The sequence below is a fragment of the Rhinopithecus bieti genome, unplaced genomic scaffold (genome assembly GCF_001698545.2).
Source record: "Rhinopithecus bieti isolate Rb0 unplaced genomic scaffold, ASM169854v2 scaffold_15087, whole genome shotgun sequence".
Lineage (NCBI taxonomy): Eukaryota > Metazoa > Chordata > Mammalia > Primates > Cercopithecidae > Rhinopithecus > Rhinopithecus bieti.
In genome coordinates this window covers 3,448,742-3,466,032 of record NW_016808547.1, presented here as the reverse complement: position 1 = coordinate 3,466,032, position 17,291 = coordinate 3,448,742, and the positions used below count along the sequence as shown (strand labels likewise).

Sequence of the window (17,291 nt, the reverse complement as noted above, 5' to 3'; positions counted from 1 at the left end):
GCGAGCTGACTGCAAATGGTCAAAGGACTCAGAGTGTTTCTCAAGGCTTTTGGGGGTTTCTGAACACCCAGACTAGTGAAAAGGATCCGAGGTCCTCTGATCACTGAGGGTCGACTTCCCCTGGTATTTATGGGGAGTCATAGTCCAGTTGTGGGAAGGTGGTGGATTTGCAATTGAATCACTTGCAAGTAGCATGCCCAGCCCCAGTACTAAACTCTGTCCCTATTTACTACCTCTATGGCAGGGGTGTCCAATCTTTTCGCTTCCCTGGGCCACACTGGAAGAATTGCCTTGGGCCACATATAAAATACACTAACACACTAACGATAGCTAATGAGCTGGAAAAAAAAGAGTCACAAAAAAATCTCTTAATGTTTTAAGAAAGTTTACCAATTTGTGTTGGGCTGCATTCAAAACCATCCTGGGCCACATGCGGCCCTTCGGCCACAGGTTGGACAAGCTTGCTCTGTAGTGAGGGGTCATGAAAGAGGGGATGAGAGCACACTGAATCAAACACACACACACACCCGCATCCGAAATCCACAGCCATGTGGGCAAATGTATGGAGTTGCCATAGTAGGACAGAGGACTGCTGGAGGGCCCCACAGGGACACATGGCATGGGGACTGAGCCACACCGAGCCTCTGAATGAACAGGGAAGCATGTTGGGACTTCCTGTAGGCAAGATACCCAACAACAGGCCAGTCCTGAACCTTCCATATGGGCCTTTTGGCCTCTCTCGGGTGAGGTCCAGCTCTTGCTTATTGAGCAGAGCTGATACAGGGGTGGCTTCCTCTTCTGGCAGAGCCCTCACAGGTCTGCAGCTAGCATTTTAGGGAGCAGAGAGGAAAGTGTCCCACCCCTGGCCTGAAAGCTGTTTCTGGTTTCTGGGCAAGGCCTTGTTGTGGCACTCCCATGCCTGGTGACACCTGACCTTGCCTGTGGTTGTTTGGAGCCCCCAAACTGGATGTTTCTTTCCACCAAGATGCTCCTGATGATGTTAAATGGAATAAGGGAGATTATGGGGTACAAGCTACTGCTGGCAAGAGGCAGCTGCTCTACACCAAACTCCAGGAAACCGACCCATGACAAGCACTGAGTCCATCTCTCCTTCCTCCTTCTCTCCAACTTTTCTCTTCCCTGTACTGCCCTGGCTGTGGGACGGGCCACTCTCTCTTACAAGTTTCTGCCGACTGTAGTTGGGGATCTCTTCTCTTCTATCTTAAGGTCTGGGATGGGCATTCAGGGAGGGCATGAGGGCCCTTGAGGCTGGGCTGTGTGGGCTGAATCCCCTGGGGCCAGGGTCCAAGGTTCTGGCACAAGGTACAGGGTGATTAGGTAGGTAGTCTTTGAAAAAAAAGAAGTGCGATGGGGTGGGGATGGAAAGTCCCATTTTATCACTGGGTTGCTACTCTGCTCTGTGGCCACAGGCAGAGAATAAAGATAGAGATAGATATTTGGCTTTGCTGGAACCCCTGAAATTCTAGAGCTCAGCCTTTGGGCTCATCATATCCATATAGATAAATTGATTCTCACCCTGATTAAAGGGCATAGGGGATGACCTGGCAGTCAGCTAGCTGACACACTCCTCCACGGCTGTTCCCATCCTTAATTCAGGGAAACAAAGGGGAAAAACTTTCACTGCAGCAGCCTACAATAACAGTCTGTCCCACATGTTCCTCTAAATCAAGGACTTCCTCCTATTCAAATTAAACACAAAATGTGCAGATATGCAAGGGTGTGCTCAGTTGAGATTAGACAGGGTAGTCAAAACTGGAATTGGCCCCAAAAGAGCTGGTGACCACATTTTACTGCTAAATTCAGTTCTCAACCAAATTCTTGTTGCCTGGAGCTGTGGAAAGGTTCTGATTGCTGGGAGGTTGGGAGGAGGGAACAGTAATGGGACTTCACCAGGATGTAGGCTCGGGGAATGAAAAGGGGAGATGAGGCCACTCTCAGGGCACCCGGCAGGGACTGAAGGGGCACACACAGGGTTGTTGTAGGTGCGGCAAGGGACATTTAAGAGAATGGCTGGCAGGGTGTTGATTTAGGGTTTGGTGGTGAAGTCTTGCCTGGGAAAGGCAATAAGGCCATTTTCCAGCCTGGATGCTGGTAGAAATTGGATATTTTTTCTTTTTTCCTTTTTCTTTTTCTTTTTTTTTTGAGACAGAGTCTTGCTGTGTCACCCAGGCTGGAGCGCAGTAGCGCGATCTTGGCTCACTGCAACTTATGCCTCCCAGGCTCAAGCGATTCTCTGTCTCAGCCTCCCAAGTAGCTGGGATTATAGGCATGCGCCACCACGCCTGGCTAATTTTTGTATTTTTAGTAGAGACAGTGTTTTGCCATGTTGGCCAGGTTGGTTTCTAGCTCCTGACCTTAAGTGATCTGCCCGCCTCGGCCTCCTAAAGTGCTGGGATTATAGGCATGAGCCACTGTGCCTAGCCTGATATTGGATATTTTAATGAAAAGCTGAAAAAGATGCCTGGGACATATGAATGGGTTGCAGACCAACTTGGTGAGGCCTATAGCATGGCTGCTTGTCTGGGGAGGTCATTGGCTATGCCCATGGACTACCACCTTGCTACTCTTGCCCCCGTCCCCTGCCTGGTGAAACAGACGCTCAATATTCATGCAACATTGCTCTTTGTGAAAACCTTACAGCCTCAGGAGAGGGGGTGCGGGAAGCATTTTCCCCAGGTTTCCCCAGTCCCTCCCTCCTCTGCGTGCCTTGCCTACGTCTCTGTAAGTCCAGAACCTGGTTTGCATAAAGCTCTTAGCTCCCAGAGGCCCGCAGGCCACCTCTGCCCTGTGCTGCAGGGACTAGGAGAATGTGGGAGAGACACTTACACGGGCCCGCAGGCCACCTGAAAGAGGGAAGACGGTCAGGATGGGGACTCAGACAGAATGGGGGGCCCCAGAGGCAGTGGAGGCAGCAGTGGTGGCGGCGGCAGACGAGGAAGCCAGCCATGTGAGGAGGTGGATGGAGTGGTGCCCCGGGGGCGGACGGACAAGTTGGTGAATGCACGGAGGGGCAGCTCCCCACAAGCACAGTCCACAGGGGCTCTGGGGAGCCCAGGCAGAAGAGAGACGGCCGGACAGCACAGATGGGTGCAACATCTGTCTGAGAACACAAATAAAGTGGAGATGGTCAAGGCGATGGCACACAGAGCTGGCGAAGGACAGACCAAGTACGGCAGGAAGAAAACGAGGAGGCAGACGAGGCTGGCAGAGGGGGTGAGCAGTCCGTCAAAGCCACTGTCAAGGGCTGGAGGTTTTGGCTGGCCCCATCCTCAGGGTCTGGGGGTAGTAAACTCTGGTGGTCCCTGCATCAGCCATGATCATGGGAACACCAGGAAGGGAGGAGAGGCTTCCGAAGCTGTACAGGGAACCAGGACCTCAGGGGTCTCCCCGGGTCTCTCCAAAGTGTGGCAAGTAGCCAGTCAGGCAAGGAGAGGAACGGACACTCACTCAATGAAAGGAGGGTTGAGACTAGTGCAGAAGCCTGAGTAAGCACCTAATGAGAGTGACAGAAGCAAACCCCCCATTTCGTGTGAGTGTGCGGCCACAGTGTGTGCAGATGGGCTGAATCAGCGCTTCCCTGGGAGAGCTTGTCTGGAGCCCGGGGCAAACTTTGCCAAGCTCTGGAGGCCAGCCTGGGCCAGTCCTGGTGCTACGCCATGGCCACATGGCCTTGGACCAGTCACTAGCTCTTCAGTTTCTTTGTCTGCAAGAACAGGATGTGGGAAGCAGCCTTATCCTGGTGGTTCTCAAGGGGGGAGGATTTTGCCCCCTAGTGGACATTTGGTATTGTCTGGAGACAGTTTTGGTCGTCACAACTGAAGGGGGTGCCATTAGCATCTCACAGGTAGAGGCCAGAGATGCTGCTAAAGATTCCACAGTGCACAAGACAGTCCCCCGCAACAAAGGATCATCGCAGTCAAAATAGCAAGGGTGCTGAGGCTGAGGACCCCGCCTTATGGACAATGTTGATAGCGTTAAACACACAATGTCTAGGCAAGTCCTTTACAAACTTTAAGTATGATTATTGTAAAACAGTATTTTTTTGATTCCAAGATGCCACTTTCTATAAAATGAAAGCATATTTTGATAAGGAATTCTCAAGTGAAAAAGGAAACACAATCATGTTAAATAAACAACACTGACTTTAAGACATCTCCTGATGTCAGAATTATTAAAATGTAAAAAGAAAACGTGCATTTTAGAATCGAGACATCTGGCACCACTATTATTATCATCACAGCTACTATGCTTTCAGGGATCCCAGCGTGATTCCTGTGCTTCTCCCAGGAAATGCTAGCAAACTCTGGAGTTTCTCTGGCAGACCATGGAGGACTCCACCATTGGGGTCCAGGAAATCTAGGGGTCTTGCGGGTAGACAGATGAACAGACAGACAGACAGACCTCCTGCTCTGGCTGGGGGTGGCACGTGAATGCCTCTGCAATGCGGGTCTATTATTTTAAAAATAACCGTGACAAAACGACAGACACTTACTTTTTCAGAGCTTCTCTGAGATTCTTAAATCTGCCCTCAGATGACACAAGCTTTTGGAGCTTATCAATCAAAGCTTTAGTCTAGAAGGAATCAGAAGCATTTACTAACACACAGCACACACCAAGGCCCGGGACCTCAGGCCCACACTCCAGCATGCTGCCCGCCAGGGTTCCAGAATTGCATTCCCTTGGGATCTGGGGGCCTCCTGTGTTTGGGCGCCTTGCCCCTGAACTCCTCAGGAGTTGGGCATGGGTCCTTGTTGAGTGTGCCTGTGCTCACACATCTCTCAGAAGCAAGGAAGTGGATGTGAGGGACCTGAGTGTGGATTTGGCCCTGGGAAATGTTGCAGGAGCCTGAGACCTGGGCAGTTTAGGATTTGGTGGCTGACTCTCAGGAGCCTACGCTGAGAGCAGGAAATGGCAGATTTTTGATTTTCCTCATCTTTCTCATGAACTACACCCAAAGGATGTGACCCTCATCTCACACGTTCCCTTTTTCACACCAGAAACATCACCCAGATTTAAGGATCAAGAAAAAAGATGGGAGACGAACTGATCATCAGAAAAGAAAAGGCCTGGCTGGAGAGAGGAAGCCCCAGAGCAAAGGGCTTTGCCAGGCGATCCCGCCAGGCCCAGCACACACATCAGGCTGGAGACGAGTTTCAGTGGCTGGAGTCTGTCTGACCCACGGAGCGCCCTGGGTCAAGCCTGGCTTTGTGCGCTGTGGAGCCTGAGGGAAGGTCCTTTCCCTCAGGGGGTCCTCAGCTCCCTCATTGATAAAATGGGGAGATAGATTAGAGACTTCCGTTGCAGCTGTGTTCCTCAAGATTCAGAATGTGGCTGAGAAACCACTGGAGCACAGCGGTACGTCGCACCACCAGAGCCCTAGTCAGCCTGAAGGGGACACAGGCCCTGGAGGCCAAGCACACGCCCAATCTTGGGGTCAGATTTCTGCTGAGAAACTTGTCTACTGAAAAGGACAATCTAAGTCTCCATTCTGACAGGAGGAGATCTGTGTATGCTCTTCAAGGGGAAAGAAGGGCTGAGCGTACCATTCAGTTCTGTGCCTTATCAACGAGCAGAAAAAGCCTAGCCACCTGGTGTGGACTAATCCTGTTCAGAGCACAACTGTGTTCTGGATCTGACACGCAACAGAATAGCACACAGCACACAGAGTCAAGGCAGATGATTCTGCTTTCACTTGAGATGTCTGCTCTCCAATGACTGGCGAAGGCTGGATGCCCCGGCCCATCTCTGTTCTAGATCTCAGCTTCCCTCCTGCACTTGCCCCTTTCCAGAACTGCACCCTCCTTCCTCTTCCTCTCCATCCACCTGCAGAGGAATGACCTGATATGGCTTGAGGTCAGAGGCAGGGGCTGAGTCAGGAAACCTAGGGCCTCCCCAGCCTCTGTCACCTACCCTTGGCATGCCGACTGGCAAATCACCACTCCTCTTGCCTGTTTGGCCCTCAGGGTCCCATATGGAAAATGGGAGGGTAAATCCAGGTATTCCCTAGGGCAATACTAGCTCCAATATTCTAGAATTGTGGGAGACACAGAAGCTTGATCAGGAGGTCCCGGTGGCCAGGTAGTTCTAGATGAAGTGTCACCGTGCTCTGAGGCCGTGAAAATGTGCAGAAGATATTCCGGGACCAATGTGTGGCTCTGAACTGGGCACATTTTTAACTTCCTCCACATCCCCATGCTTGCTGTGTATGGCTGCTCCTCTTTGGGTTGTCATGCTCTCTCCAGGAAGGAGCTCTATGGCCTGGGAAGCCACAGAATTTTCTCAGCTGCTGCTTAAAAAGTATGTTCCAAGTTGAAGCAGTTCAAGTATCTATCTTCTAGCTGGGCCAGGAGCTTCTCTCCTTTGATGCTCCATGGGATACCAAGCCTCTGGGATCTTGGGTGTCTCTGTTAGAGTGTGGACACCAGCAGGCAGAAATGAGGGGCCCTTGGAATATGTGATTGAGAGCAGGGACCAAGCAAGGAGCCTTGGAGTCAATGTCAGGAAGAAAGATGATTTTGTGGTCTCCAAAATTCCATCACTTCCTGTTCACCAAGCGGAGGACTTCTGGCTGGCCAAGAATGTTCCCTCCCAGACAGGCCGAAATCTATTGTTAGCCAAGGCGAGGCTTTTGTCTCCAGGAGAGGCGACACACAAATCCATGTTAGTCATTGTACTGTCCTATGGAAGAACATCATCATCAGATCCTCTCTTGAGGTTTGTTTTTTTGTTTTGTTTTGTTTTTTCAAAGAGGATGGGGAGAGGGGTTAAAAGAAGAAAGGGGAAATGAAAAGTCCCAAATGAAACCCAGCTGCCTGACTCTTGCCAGGGGCTGAACCAGACTTGGACATAATGCTTTTCTGCTATGGTGAACACATTTAAGCGAGCAATAAGAACTGGCTGCTGAGGTTACAGTTCAGGCCATCTAAGAAACGTGGCCATTTCAGAGGGTCTCCAATGTCCATGGGACACCTGTTAAGAGATAATGAACTGCCCCTGGCAGATGCTGAGCAGGCCATGACCAGGAACTCCCAGAAGCTCCTGGGGGCAGGTGCTGTGCAGACACACAACTCTTACACGGCTGGGGGCTGCAGAAGACAGCTGGGTCCAGACTGCCATAGAGGGTGGAGACCTCATGTGGTGCCAAAGGCATTTTTGATTTTTGAACCAGGCCAGCTGACCCTAAGTCCAGAAGGACATCCTAGAACACAGGCTGAATCACATGCCCTGACCACCGAGCGTCCTTGATTTGCACTCACTGCAGAGAACAGAAGATTTCAGGATGGCCAAGCTCATTCCCTCCCAAATCCATGAGGAGGGTGATGCTGGAGATCGAGACCAAGAAACGCAAGGAGTGTGGGTTCCAGGAAGCATAAGTGGGGTGGGAAACTGAAGTCTGGTCTGCAAGGCCTCTGGAAAAGATGATGTCATTCCCATAGTACAGGGGAGAAGGAGAGAGAGATTTACCTGGAATGGGCCCCCAGACTGTGGCAAGGGCCATGCCTGAACCTTGACAAGCCAAACGAGGTTGGGTGACTTGGAGGTTCTGCAGAGCCTTGCTCAACACCTGCCTCTAGGAGTTCATGACAGTATGTACCATGTTTGGCTGGATGTGCCTGCAGCTCTGAGCTCCTGTGCTCCTGAGCTCTGCTCTTTCCTGGAGCCCGCAAACAAGAGTAGCATCTTTCACGGTCCTTGACCCCAAGCCTGGCATCTCTGTGTGCCAAGAAGCAAAAGGCCCAATCCCACTGGGCTGTAATGGGGGTGCCCCTGCATGTTCTGTAGTCCTGCTGTCATCAGGGGCTGGAGTGACCAGAAGGTGGGGGAAGGGTAGCAGAGATGTCCCAGGACTTTCCTGAGTTTGGCTGCTAAGTAGGGAGGATTATGGACATGCCGCCTGCTTGGTGGGTGGAATCAAGACTTGCCATTGACATGAGGAGGGTAGCGAGGAGCAGGTGATAAAGAGAACAATGAGGGCGACACAGTATGCAAGTCCAGAGTGGCCCAGATGAGACAGGGCCCTTGGAGCCAGGGGATCCTGCACAGCCCACCCAGCGGTAGGATGACAGACACTGCTGCCAAGGGATTGTGCTTGGGGGCTTGCCCTGTCTACTGGGGGTGCTTGTCCGGCCTCCTGCACACATGCAGGCTGGGGTGGGGGCATCCACCAAGTGCACTAAGGAAGTGGTCCAAGTGCCTCATTGTGCTCTCCTACAAGGAGCACTGGTCCCTCCTGACCCCAATGCCTGCAACTTTATTCCTGAGGAAGAATCTATCTTATGGTTTTATGTTCATGTTTTATGTTTATGTCTTTTCAGATTCATGTTCTGAGTGAAGAGGGATCGAGCCCACATTTAAGGCGATCAACTAGCCGACAGGTTCCAGGGAGCAGCTAATTCTCTGTGGCCAGAAGGGCAGGTGAAATCAGAATCCTGGGAAGGGCTTGCAGGATCATCTGACGGAAGGGTCCTCTGATGGAAGGCTCACCTGACCACGGTCTCAGCTGCCCTGCAGATCCCCATAAAGCCACCACTCTCGCCCCAACTCCAGAAGAAAAGTGTTGGGACCAATAATCACCAACATATTCTTTCCACTTTGAGGTTTTAATTACTCAACTGGGAATTACAGTCCCACAGTCTCACTGCCACATCTGTGGGCCTGCTATCTGGTCCCAGGTGATATACGGGAAGTGATTCTCTGTTTTACCTGGGAGTGTTAGACCTCAGCCCAGTCCTTTGCCCACTTGTAGATGCCCAGTGGCCAGCCCACTGGTCTTCCTGCCCCATCCCCAATCCAGCCCCAGGGAGGCAGTGGTGCCAGCCTCCTGCCCGCACCTGCTTAGAGACTTTGAGCCACGTCTTTTTGAGCCGGAAGATTGCACTGCGGTTCATGGATGAGGTGATCTCCAGCACAGCATTGTAGTTGTGGAGGCAGCGGCAGATGTCAGCCACGGCCACCCACTTCTCGATGGCGCTCACCCTGGCATTGATGTCCTCATTGCGGATGATTTCTGAAGCAATCAAGTTACTGATCTTTAAGCCAATGCAATAAGACAGGGAAAAAGAGGAATAAGTATTGCAAAGATGATAAATAATCACTATTTGCAGATATAATTGCCTGTTTGAAAATACAAGAAGGAATTGGAAAACTGTGAGAACAATTAACAGAGCTTGCTAGGGTTGCTGGCTAAAGGTTCAATATAGAAAAATGAAAAGTTTATATATACATTAGCAATAATCAGTTAGAAAATACAACAAAAATGCAACCTTCCAAATAACAATGGGAATTTGTAAATACCTAGGAACTTAATGAGAACTATGTAGGATGGAAAAAACAGGTCACCAAAGGATATAAAAGGCTTGAATAACAGAGAAAGAGATCAGATTCCCAAATGGGAATGTAAATATGTCATTTTTCTGAAAACAGATACATGTGTTTAATGTAATCCAATAAAACACTCAGGCCTGGTGCAGTGGCTCACACCTGTAATCCCAGCACTTTGGGAGGCCGAGGTGGGCGAATCATTTGAGGTTAGGAGATCGAGACCAGCCTGACCAACATGGTGAGACCCTGTCTCTACAAAAAATACACACACACACACACAAATTAGATGGGTGTGATGGTGCATGTCTATAATCCCAGATACTCAAAAAGCTGGGGCAAGAGAATTACTTGAACCCAGGAGGTGGATGTTTCAGTGAGCTGAGATCGCGCCGCTGCACTCCAGCCTGGGCGACAGAGTGAGACTCCATCTCAAAAAGAAACAAAAAACAAAAAACAAAACAAAACAAAAACCCTGAAAACAAACAAAAAACCAAATACCAACGAGAGCTTTCTCTAGAAAAGTAATTATAGAGAAAGTAATTCTAAAGTTCATCTGGAAGAACAAATAGTTAAAAGGGGCCAAATTCTGAGGGAATCCCCCATCATACAACTAGAGCTTGGACAGGACACACTTTGAAGCACTGCTGGTCTCACATATACAGTAGAAGATATCTTTTAGGACTCCATCTCCAAACATGACATGCACATGAACAAATCAAGGGCAGGTTGGACCTGGAGCAGCTGGGGGCGGGGGTGGGAAGCTGGCGCTAGAACATCAGGGAATTAGAACTGCAAGAAGCTGGAACAGCAGGAAGCAGTGGGCTTTCTGATACATTCTTTTGCCACTTTCTAAGACTTTTTTGGTTTTATTTAGTTTTTTGAGACAGAGTCTTGTTCTGTCGCCCAGGTTGAGTGCAGTGGTGTCATCTCGGCTCACTTCAACCTCCGCTTCCTGGGTTCAAGTGACTCTCCTACCACAACCTCCCAAGTAGCTGGGATTACAGGCACACACCACCATGCCTGACTAATTTTTGTATTTTTAGTAGAGATGGGGTTTTATTATGTTGGCCAGTCTGGTCTCGAACTCCTGACCTCAAGTGATCTGCCCACCTCGGCCTCCCAAAGTGTTGGGATTACTGGTGTGAGCCACTGCACCTGGCCTTTGTGACTGTTTAATTATTTTAAAATTAAAAATTAAAAAAAAGACTACTACTTTAAAAAAGGCAATAAAAGGACATTTACAGATGAATTAAATATTATAGGGCTTTATTGCTAAGAAACCTCAAAAATAATTTCTAAAGGATGCTCATCAAGAAGAATGAATTGTAAAACTACTTAAGAATGGAAATACTACTTAAGAACTACTACTTATTATCTGGAAGGATAATAACGCACAGTAGTACATGTATTATATCGCTTAATTCAATTGAAGTTGTAGTTAAATTTTTTTCCATCAAGAGAACATGGAACTTAAAAACAGTTTTATTTAAGAGTTATACTAATTTTTGAAATAAATAGATCAGTCAAATCTTCCAGAGAAGAAGGATAAAAGGAATATCTGCCAGTTCATTCTATGAAGCCAGTATTACCTTGATACTGAGACCAGAAATGGATAACAAAAGAAAGGAAAGCTACACACCCTTTTGTTTAATATACCATGACCACATTGGGTTTATCCCTGGAATGCAAGGATGATTGAATATTAGAAAAAAAGTATAACTGTCATTTACTAGATCAACAGATTAAGGGAGAAAAACCATATGACCATCTCCACGGATGCAGAAAGAAATATTTGATAAAATTCTGTATTTGTTCATGGTTAAATCCATTAGCACCCAAGGAACAAAAGATAATTTTAAAAAAACCTGGTAAAGGAACAAACATCACTCCACATGGGGGAAATACGGGAAGCATCTCCTTTAAAACCAAGAAGGTGGCCAAGTGCAGTGGCTCACATCTGCAATCCCAGCACTTTGGGAGGCCGAGGCGGGTGGATTACCTGAGGTCAGGAGTTCAAGACCAGCCTGTGCAACATGGTGAAACCCTGTCTCTACTAAAAATACAGAGATTACCTGGGTGCAGTGGCGTGCACCTGTAATCCCAGCTACTTGGGAGGCTAAGGCATGATAATTGCTTGAACCTGGGAGGTGGAAGTTGCAGTGAGCCGAGATTATACCACTGCACTCCAGCCTGGGCAGCAGAGTGAGACTCTGTCAAAAAACCCCCCTCCAAAAAAAAACCCCCCCCAAAAAAACCCAAAAAACCCCACAAAAAACCCAAGAAGGAGACACATGATCACCATGTCCATTCCACGCTGTCCTGGAGAGAGATGGGACTAGGGTGAGGCAGGCGAGGTATGGGGTACAAGTGCAGAAGGGCAAGTAGCTGCTTAGATTTTGCTCTCTGGGGACCTGGCTTGTCTTATCCCAGTACCCCAGCGTGGCCATGGTCCTGAAGATCCTGGCCAGCTAAGAGGACAAAGACATTAAAGGCAAAAGGACCAGAAAACAGCAAACAGAACTGTGCCAGGGAGAGACGAGGTAAATCGCTATTGTGCCAGCACATGTTCTGTGTATCAGAACCAAATGGTGGATTTGAACAGAGATGGCCAAATGCCAGGTCGTTACAAGGGCAGCTTCTCAGGTAGACCGTGTGCGTTCAAAATTGTACTCTGCTGTGTAATGTTGGGGATGAAATTTCCCCTCCTCGAGCCTCAGTTTCTTCATCCACAAAGTGGGAATGGCAGGATTAAATGAGATGATGCTTTTGAAGCACAGCGTCTAGCATGCGGTGAACACTCAACGAATGCTCATTTCATATTCTTGTCTTTCACTTGCTCAACTCCTGGGCACACAGTAGGACAGGGGAAGGGAGGGGAAGGTGATTTGTTGCCTGGTGCTGTAACGTGTGGTCAGATCAGGCCTCTGTCAGGATGTTTCCTGAGGCTTGGTCTCTGTCCCTCTTTCTCTCCTGAGAGGCACACGAGTCTCCTTTCTGCTGCTGGGCTTACTGCAGGAGCCACTGGGTGCCCGGGCCTAGGGAGGCCCCAAAGGGCTCCTCCCCTGAGCTGCAATCCCTGGGTCTTTCTTGTTTCTTCCAGGCTGCTAAGGATCCTCCCAGGATATGTGCGCTGGGGGCTGGGGCTGGTGGGACATGGCCCTGGCCAAGGTGGTCAGGGCAAGTGGAATCATGTGCTCCCACCACCGGCCCTCAAAGGCTCTTTCCTCATGTTGATGATTAAACTCAGAAGAATGAGGATGCTGAGTGCAACTGTTCTCAGGGCTGTTACGAGGCTGGGAGTGACCCATCTCTGTGGTTCAGGGGCTGGAACTTGCGCAAATGTGGGGAAGTTGCTGGGAGGGATTTTTTTCTTTCTTTTTTTTTCTCACAGCCGATTTGCACTGTGCAGCAATGAAAGTCATGAGCTACCACACACCGGTTAGGAGACCTCAGCATTTGCCCCTCCAGAGCCTTGGTTTCTTTGTATCTAAAAATGTGAGGACAGTCCCCATCTTTTAGTTGATGTGAGCGTTCAATGAGATTACTACGCACAAAAAGCTCAGTGCTAGGCACAAGGTAGGCACCCGGTTAGGGGGCAGTGGATATTCTTATTAAAGAACATTGCAAATGCTCCCTGTGGACATGAATTGAGCCTCAGAAGGCTCTGGGACCTGTCTGGCCCCCAGTTCTCTGCTGCTCCCATGTTTCTCTGAGAAGGGATTCTGGGAGCTGGGGGTGTGTGATGCACCCATCTGAACTTAGTGTGCTAATCAGTCAGTCCAGATGCTTTGAGCCGCTTATGCCAGGCCAGTTTGCAGGCCCAGTGGTTGGTCCCATCTCAACAGTTCTTCCCCAGGAAAGCTGGGGCTGGGAGGTCTAGAGGAGGGGGCTGGAGGAGCTGGATATTGGACCATCTTGATCCTAGCTGGGGACATTCAGGAGCCTTAGTCTCGCTCAGCACTGTGGCCTCCTAACATTAAAAAGAATTAAACATTCTCTTTAATGTTATCCCAAAAGACTATCTTACCACAAGAAAGGCAAGAAGAAGGGCAGCGAGTGGGACATCACTTTCAGGGTAGCCGAAACAGCCAAAACATTAGGAGATTCTGAGGGTTCTGGATAATGTATGAATTAGAGGGAAGCTGTCTGCCATTTGATGAGGTTAAAAAATAGGAAGCATAGCAAGATCTTCATTCCTTTCCTTCTAATCCTTCATTCCTTTCTGTTCTCTTTGCCGCAGACTCCCCAAACGCCCTGCTCCGAGGAGTGGCCCCTCTTAGGAATCACAAGTCCTGAGTGAGGGCTCGTGGCAAGCCAGTGCTGGGCTGAATGTCTTTAGATGACTGCCCAGTTAATCATCCTATGACCATTCTATGGTCAGCCCCACTTAATTGGAAAAGAGACCGAGACCGAGGTGAGGCAACCAGCCCAAGGCCACATGGCAAGGCGTGGCAGGGCTGGAGAGGACCCAGCAGTCTGGTTCCAGCCAGGCGTATAGCCCGTTCTCTACCCAGCCTCTTGAGCCTCTTGCCAAAGGAAAACCTCAGCGAGAGAAGCGCTCCCATCCATACTCACATCATTGAAGTGCTTGGTGGTTTTCATGATATAAGGGGTCCTTTCATTCTTTTCCAGTTTCATCCATCCTTGTCCGAAGAACTCCCTGTGGGAAGTAAGGGGAGACCCAGGTGGAGGAAGTGAGGTTTGCCTTGCTGATTTCATTGCTCCATGCTTTTTATTTTATTTTATTTTTTGGCTTTTTGAGGCTGTCATTTTGGGGGAACGACTTTCTGCAGAACCCTGGAAGGAAGGAACCCTGGGCTGAAGTCCAGCTCTGCCTTGTTGCAGCTGTGTGGCCTCAGACAAACCCTTCACAGAGCAGGGCTTCAGTTTCCTCCTCTGTAAAATGGGAATAAAGACGATCCTTTCCTCACAGGATTACTGGGAGGCTGAAAGAAGGTGTGGGAAGGCACACACCTTATTGTGAGGTACAGTGGAAATAATTTGTTATGAATCTTGTTTTCTGACAGGGAGAATTCACATTTTAGTCATTGCAGCAGCTGGTCTGTAGGATGAGGGAATAGAAGACCCTAAAAGGGGGCAGATAAAAGGCTTAAAATGCCTGCAAGCCAACTCATAGGCTCCTGACATCATGAAGTGACAGGGAGAGGGGACCTTGGCAGAGTCCTGTGGGCAGAAGGGGCCAGGGGAGGCGATCTGTGTTTGAAAACATAACCCGCTTCTCCTCCTACAGGGACATATCAGGAATATCAGCTGCTTCTATGTCCAGGAGATGTGACAGGTTTCCAAAGTGCCGACGCTCTCTATTTACACGAGGCAGCACCCACGCTGGGGAGGGCTGCGAGAGTGCCAGGTGGAGCTGAGGCCAAAAGCCCCTCAATCATTCAAATCCGGTGAGCTCAATTTTGGGAAACCATTCTGGGACCATTGTTAGGAATTGAGACATATTTGTTACAAGGATGTTTACTGCAGCGATAAATATAAAAGTGGAGACTGAAAACACCCTCGTGGCTTAGTAACACACTGTTAGAGAATGCTGTGCACTCATTAAAAATAATGTTTACAAATGCCATTTTGGCATAGCGTCAGATGAAGGAAGAAGGATACAAAATTATATAAGTAGAATAACTGCAATGAATACCAGGGATGACTGAGGCCACAGCAGGTAACAGCAGGCCTTGGGGCTTCTTCAAAGTCCACACCTGTGCCCTAAATCAGCTCCTGGAGATCACTGGACCCACACATGCGCCCACGCTCATACCTGTGTTCACAGTTTCTCACAGGTACATGTGCACACACACATGAACACATGCTCTTTTCTAGATACTGTCTTTCTAGGAGCTCTGAGTTAGAGATGATTCCAGAAAGGTGTGTATGTGCAGCTGATAGGTAAGGAGAGAACTTGGTGGGCAGGAACGGAAACAGGCTTCTCCCTCATTCTGCGGATCCAGGCACTATTGTTTTAAGCTGTGGAGGGTCCGCACAGCTCTGGAAGTTCACTGCATATGCTTCTGGGGTGCTGTCCAAGACAGTGCCTGAGGAAGCAGGGGGAGGCAGGTGCTGCCTGCAACACTTACTCATAAGGAATCTTCTTGAAGACGAGGTGGTCTAGCAGGGTTAGCTGCTCCGCAATCTCTAGGGCCGAGTGGTTTTCAAAGGGCTCAGCCTTCACGCCTTCAGCCTGGTTTTGAGTTAGGGGAGCAAGGTTTTGAGTTAGACCCACGACGAACACCTCCTGGATTCTCAGCTGCCTCTCTGGGGGTTTCTCCCCCTCGAATTTGGTGGGCAGGTGGATGGGGTATGATGCCACCTCGAATCTGGTGGGCAGGTGGATGGGGTATGACTCCGCCTGGAATCTGGTGGGCGGGTGAATGGGGTATGACTCCACTTCGAATCTGGTGGGCGGGTGGATGGGATGTGACTCCGCCTCGAATCTGGTGGGCGGGTGGATGGGATGTGACTCTGCCTCGAATCTGGTGGGCGGGTGGATGGGTTTTGATGCCACCTTGAATCTGGTGGGCGGGTGGATGGGATATGACTCCACCTCGAATCTGGTGGGCGGGTGGATGGGGTATGACTCCGCCTTGAATCAGGTGGTCGGGTGGATGGAGTATGATGAGGGAAGGTGGAGGGAAGGGAATGGAGGGAGATGGGCCCCGCCCTGTTGTGCTGGTGTGTGCAGCCCAGTGCTCGGACTGCCCTCACCCACCCTGCCAGGGAGCTCCCAGCACATGCATGAGACAACCGAGGTTTCCAGACGTGAGCCACTGGCCCAAGTTGCTAAGCTGGAAGTGCGCTGACTAGGACTGGAGCCCAGGTCGTCTGACTCCAGGCTGTGCCTGGCCACTCCCTTCAGGGTCCGCCTGAGCCAACAACTGGCTCTATACAATTTCCTTTTGAAACTAGCAGGTGTGGACTCCCAGGCGTGATTAGCTCCTGGGATGGTCCTGTGCTTAGAAGACAGCTGACCCACCTTAGTCCTGGGCCTTAGTCAATGTCTCTGGTCCCCAGGGGCCACCCTTGGATACCGTCATTAAGGGTGTCCACTACTTGGGCCCTATGACCAGAGAAAATCTTCAGGGAAACATTAGCCAGGGGACAGTGGTGCCCACGGCAGGAGATGGATGAGAGGTGGACATGGGGAGGCCAGTGTATTGGGCACAAAGGCCTCGTGGAAGGTCTGCTGGATCTGCGTGAGGAGTGCTGGAAGGCGGTGGGTAAAGGGACAACTATGTTGGTCTTGGGAGGAGCCTGTTAGGAACAAGAATCCTCCCCCATCACCACCTCAGGACCAGCTGGGCCACACAGGAGGAGAGGAGAGGGGTCAACTCCTCGGGCAACAGGTGCTCCAACAGATGACTGTCTTGTGGGCCTCATGCTTTCGCTTTCTCATGCTCACTTCACTCTGTCCAGAAGTCCTAGTGGGCTGGGCTGAGCACCCACAACCAGCCCATCTGCTGGGTCCCAAAGGAAGTGGGGCCATCTCTCCTAAACTAAGTGTCTCCCTTCCTCCCATTTCCTCCTCACATGAGCACTGAGGTCTGCACCAAGGTGCTTGCCACATGCCGAGACAGAAAGGCAGGAAACACTGGCCCTGACCTCAGGGAGCTCCAGCCTAAGTGGTTCCAAGTCATGTGAACGGAGCGAGGACCGTGGAGAAAAACAGCCTCTGTGTGTGTGCCATGTGGGTGCTGTGTGTGTGGTGTGTATGGGGTGTTTGTGGTGTGGGGTATGTGTATGTGTATGTGTGTGTGTGTGTGTGTGTGTGGTGTGCCTGTGGGTGATGTGTGTATGTGGTGTGTGTGGTGTGGTGTGTATGTGGTATGTGTTTGTGTATGTGGTGTGTGTGGTGTGGTGTGTATGTGGTATGTGTTTGTGTATGTGGTGTATGTGGTGTGGTGTGTATGTGGTATGTGTTTGTGTGTGTGTGG

The 17,291-nt window shown here is 50.0% G+C and overlaps 1 protein-coding gene across 5 annotated transcripts in view; it reads right to left on the bottom strand.

The window, feature by feature from the left end:
• The window catches only part of RASGRF1 (Ras protein specific guanine nucleotide releasing factor 1), a 126,639-nt gene that overhangs the window by 11,236 nt on the left and 98,112 nt on the right, over positions 1–17,291 (bottom strand). For 3 of the 5 annotated variants that reach the window (XM_017886868.1, XM_017886869.1, XM_017886872.1), the window contains 4 exons: positions 15,438–15,541; positions 13,918–14,002; positions 8,853–9,050; positions 4,514–4,593 (listed from right to left, as the gene is read on the bottom strand). In XM_017886868.1, coding sequence (XP_017742357.1) covers positions 4,514–4,593; positions 8,853–9,050; positions 13,918–14,002; positions 15,438–15,541 — 467 coding nt within the window. The other 2 variants (XM_017886870.1, XM_017886871.1) reach the window with 2 other exon arrangements.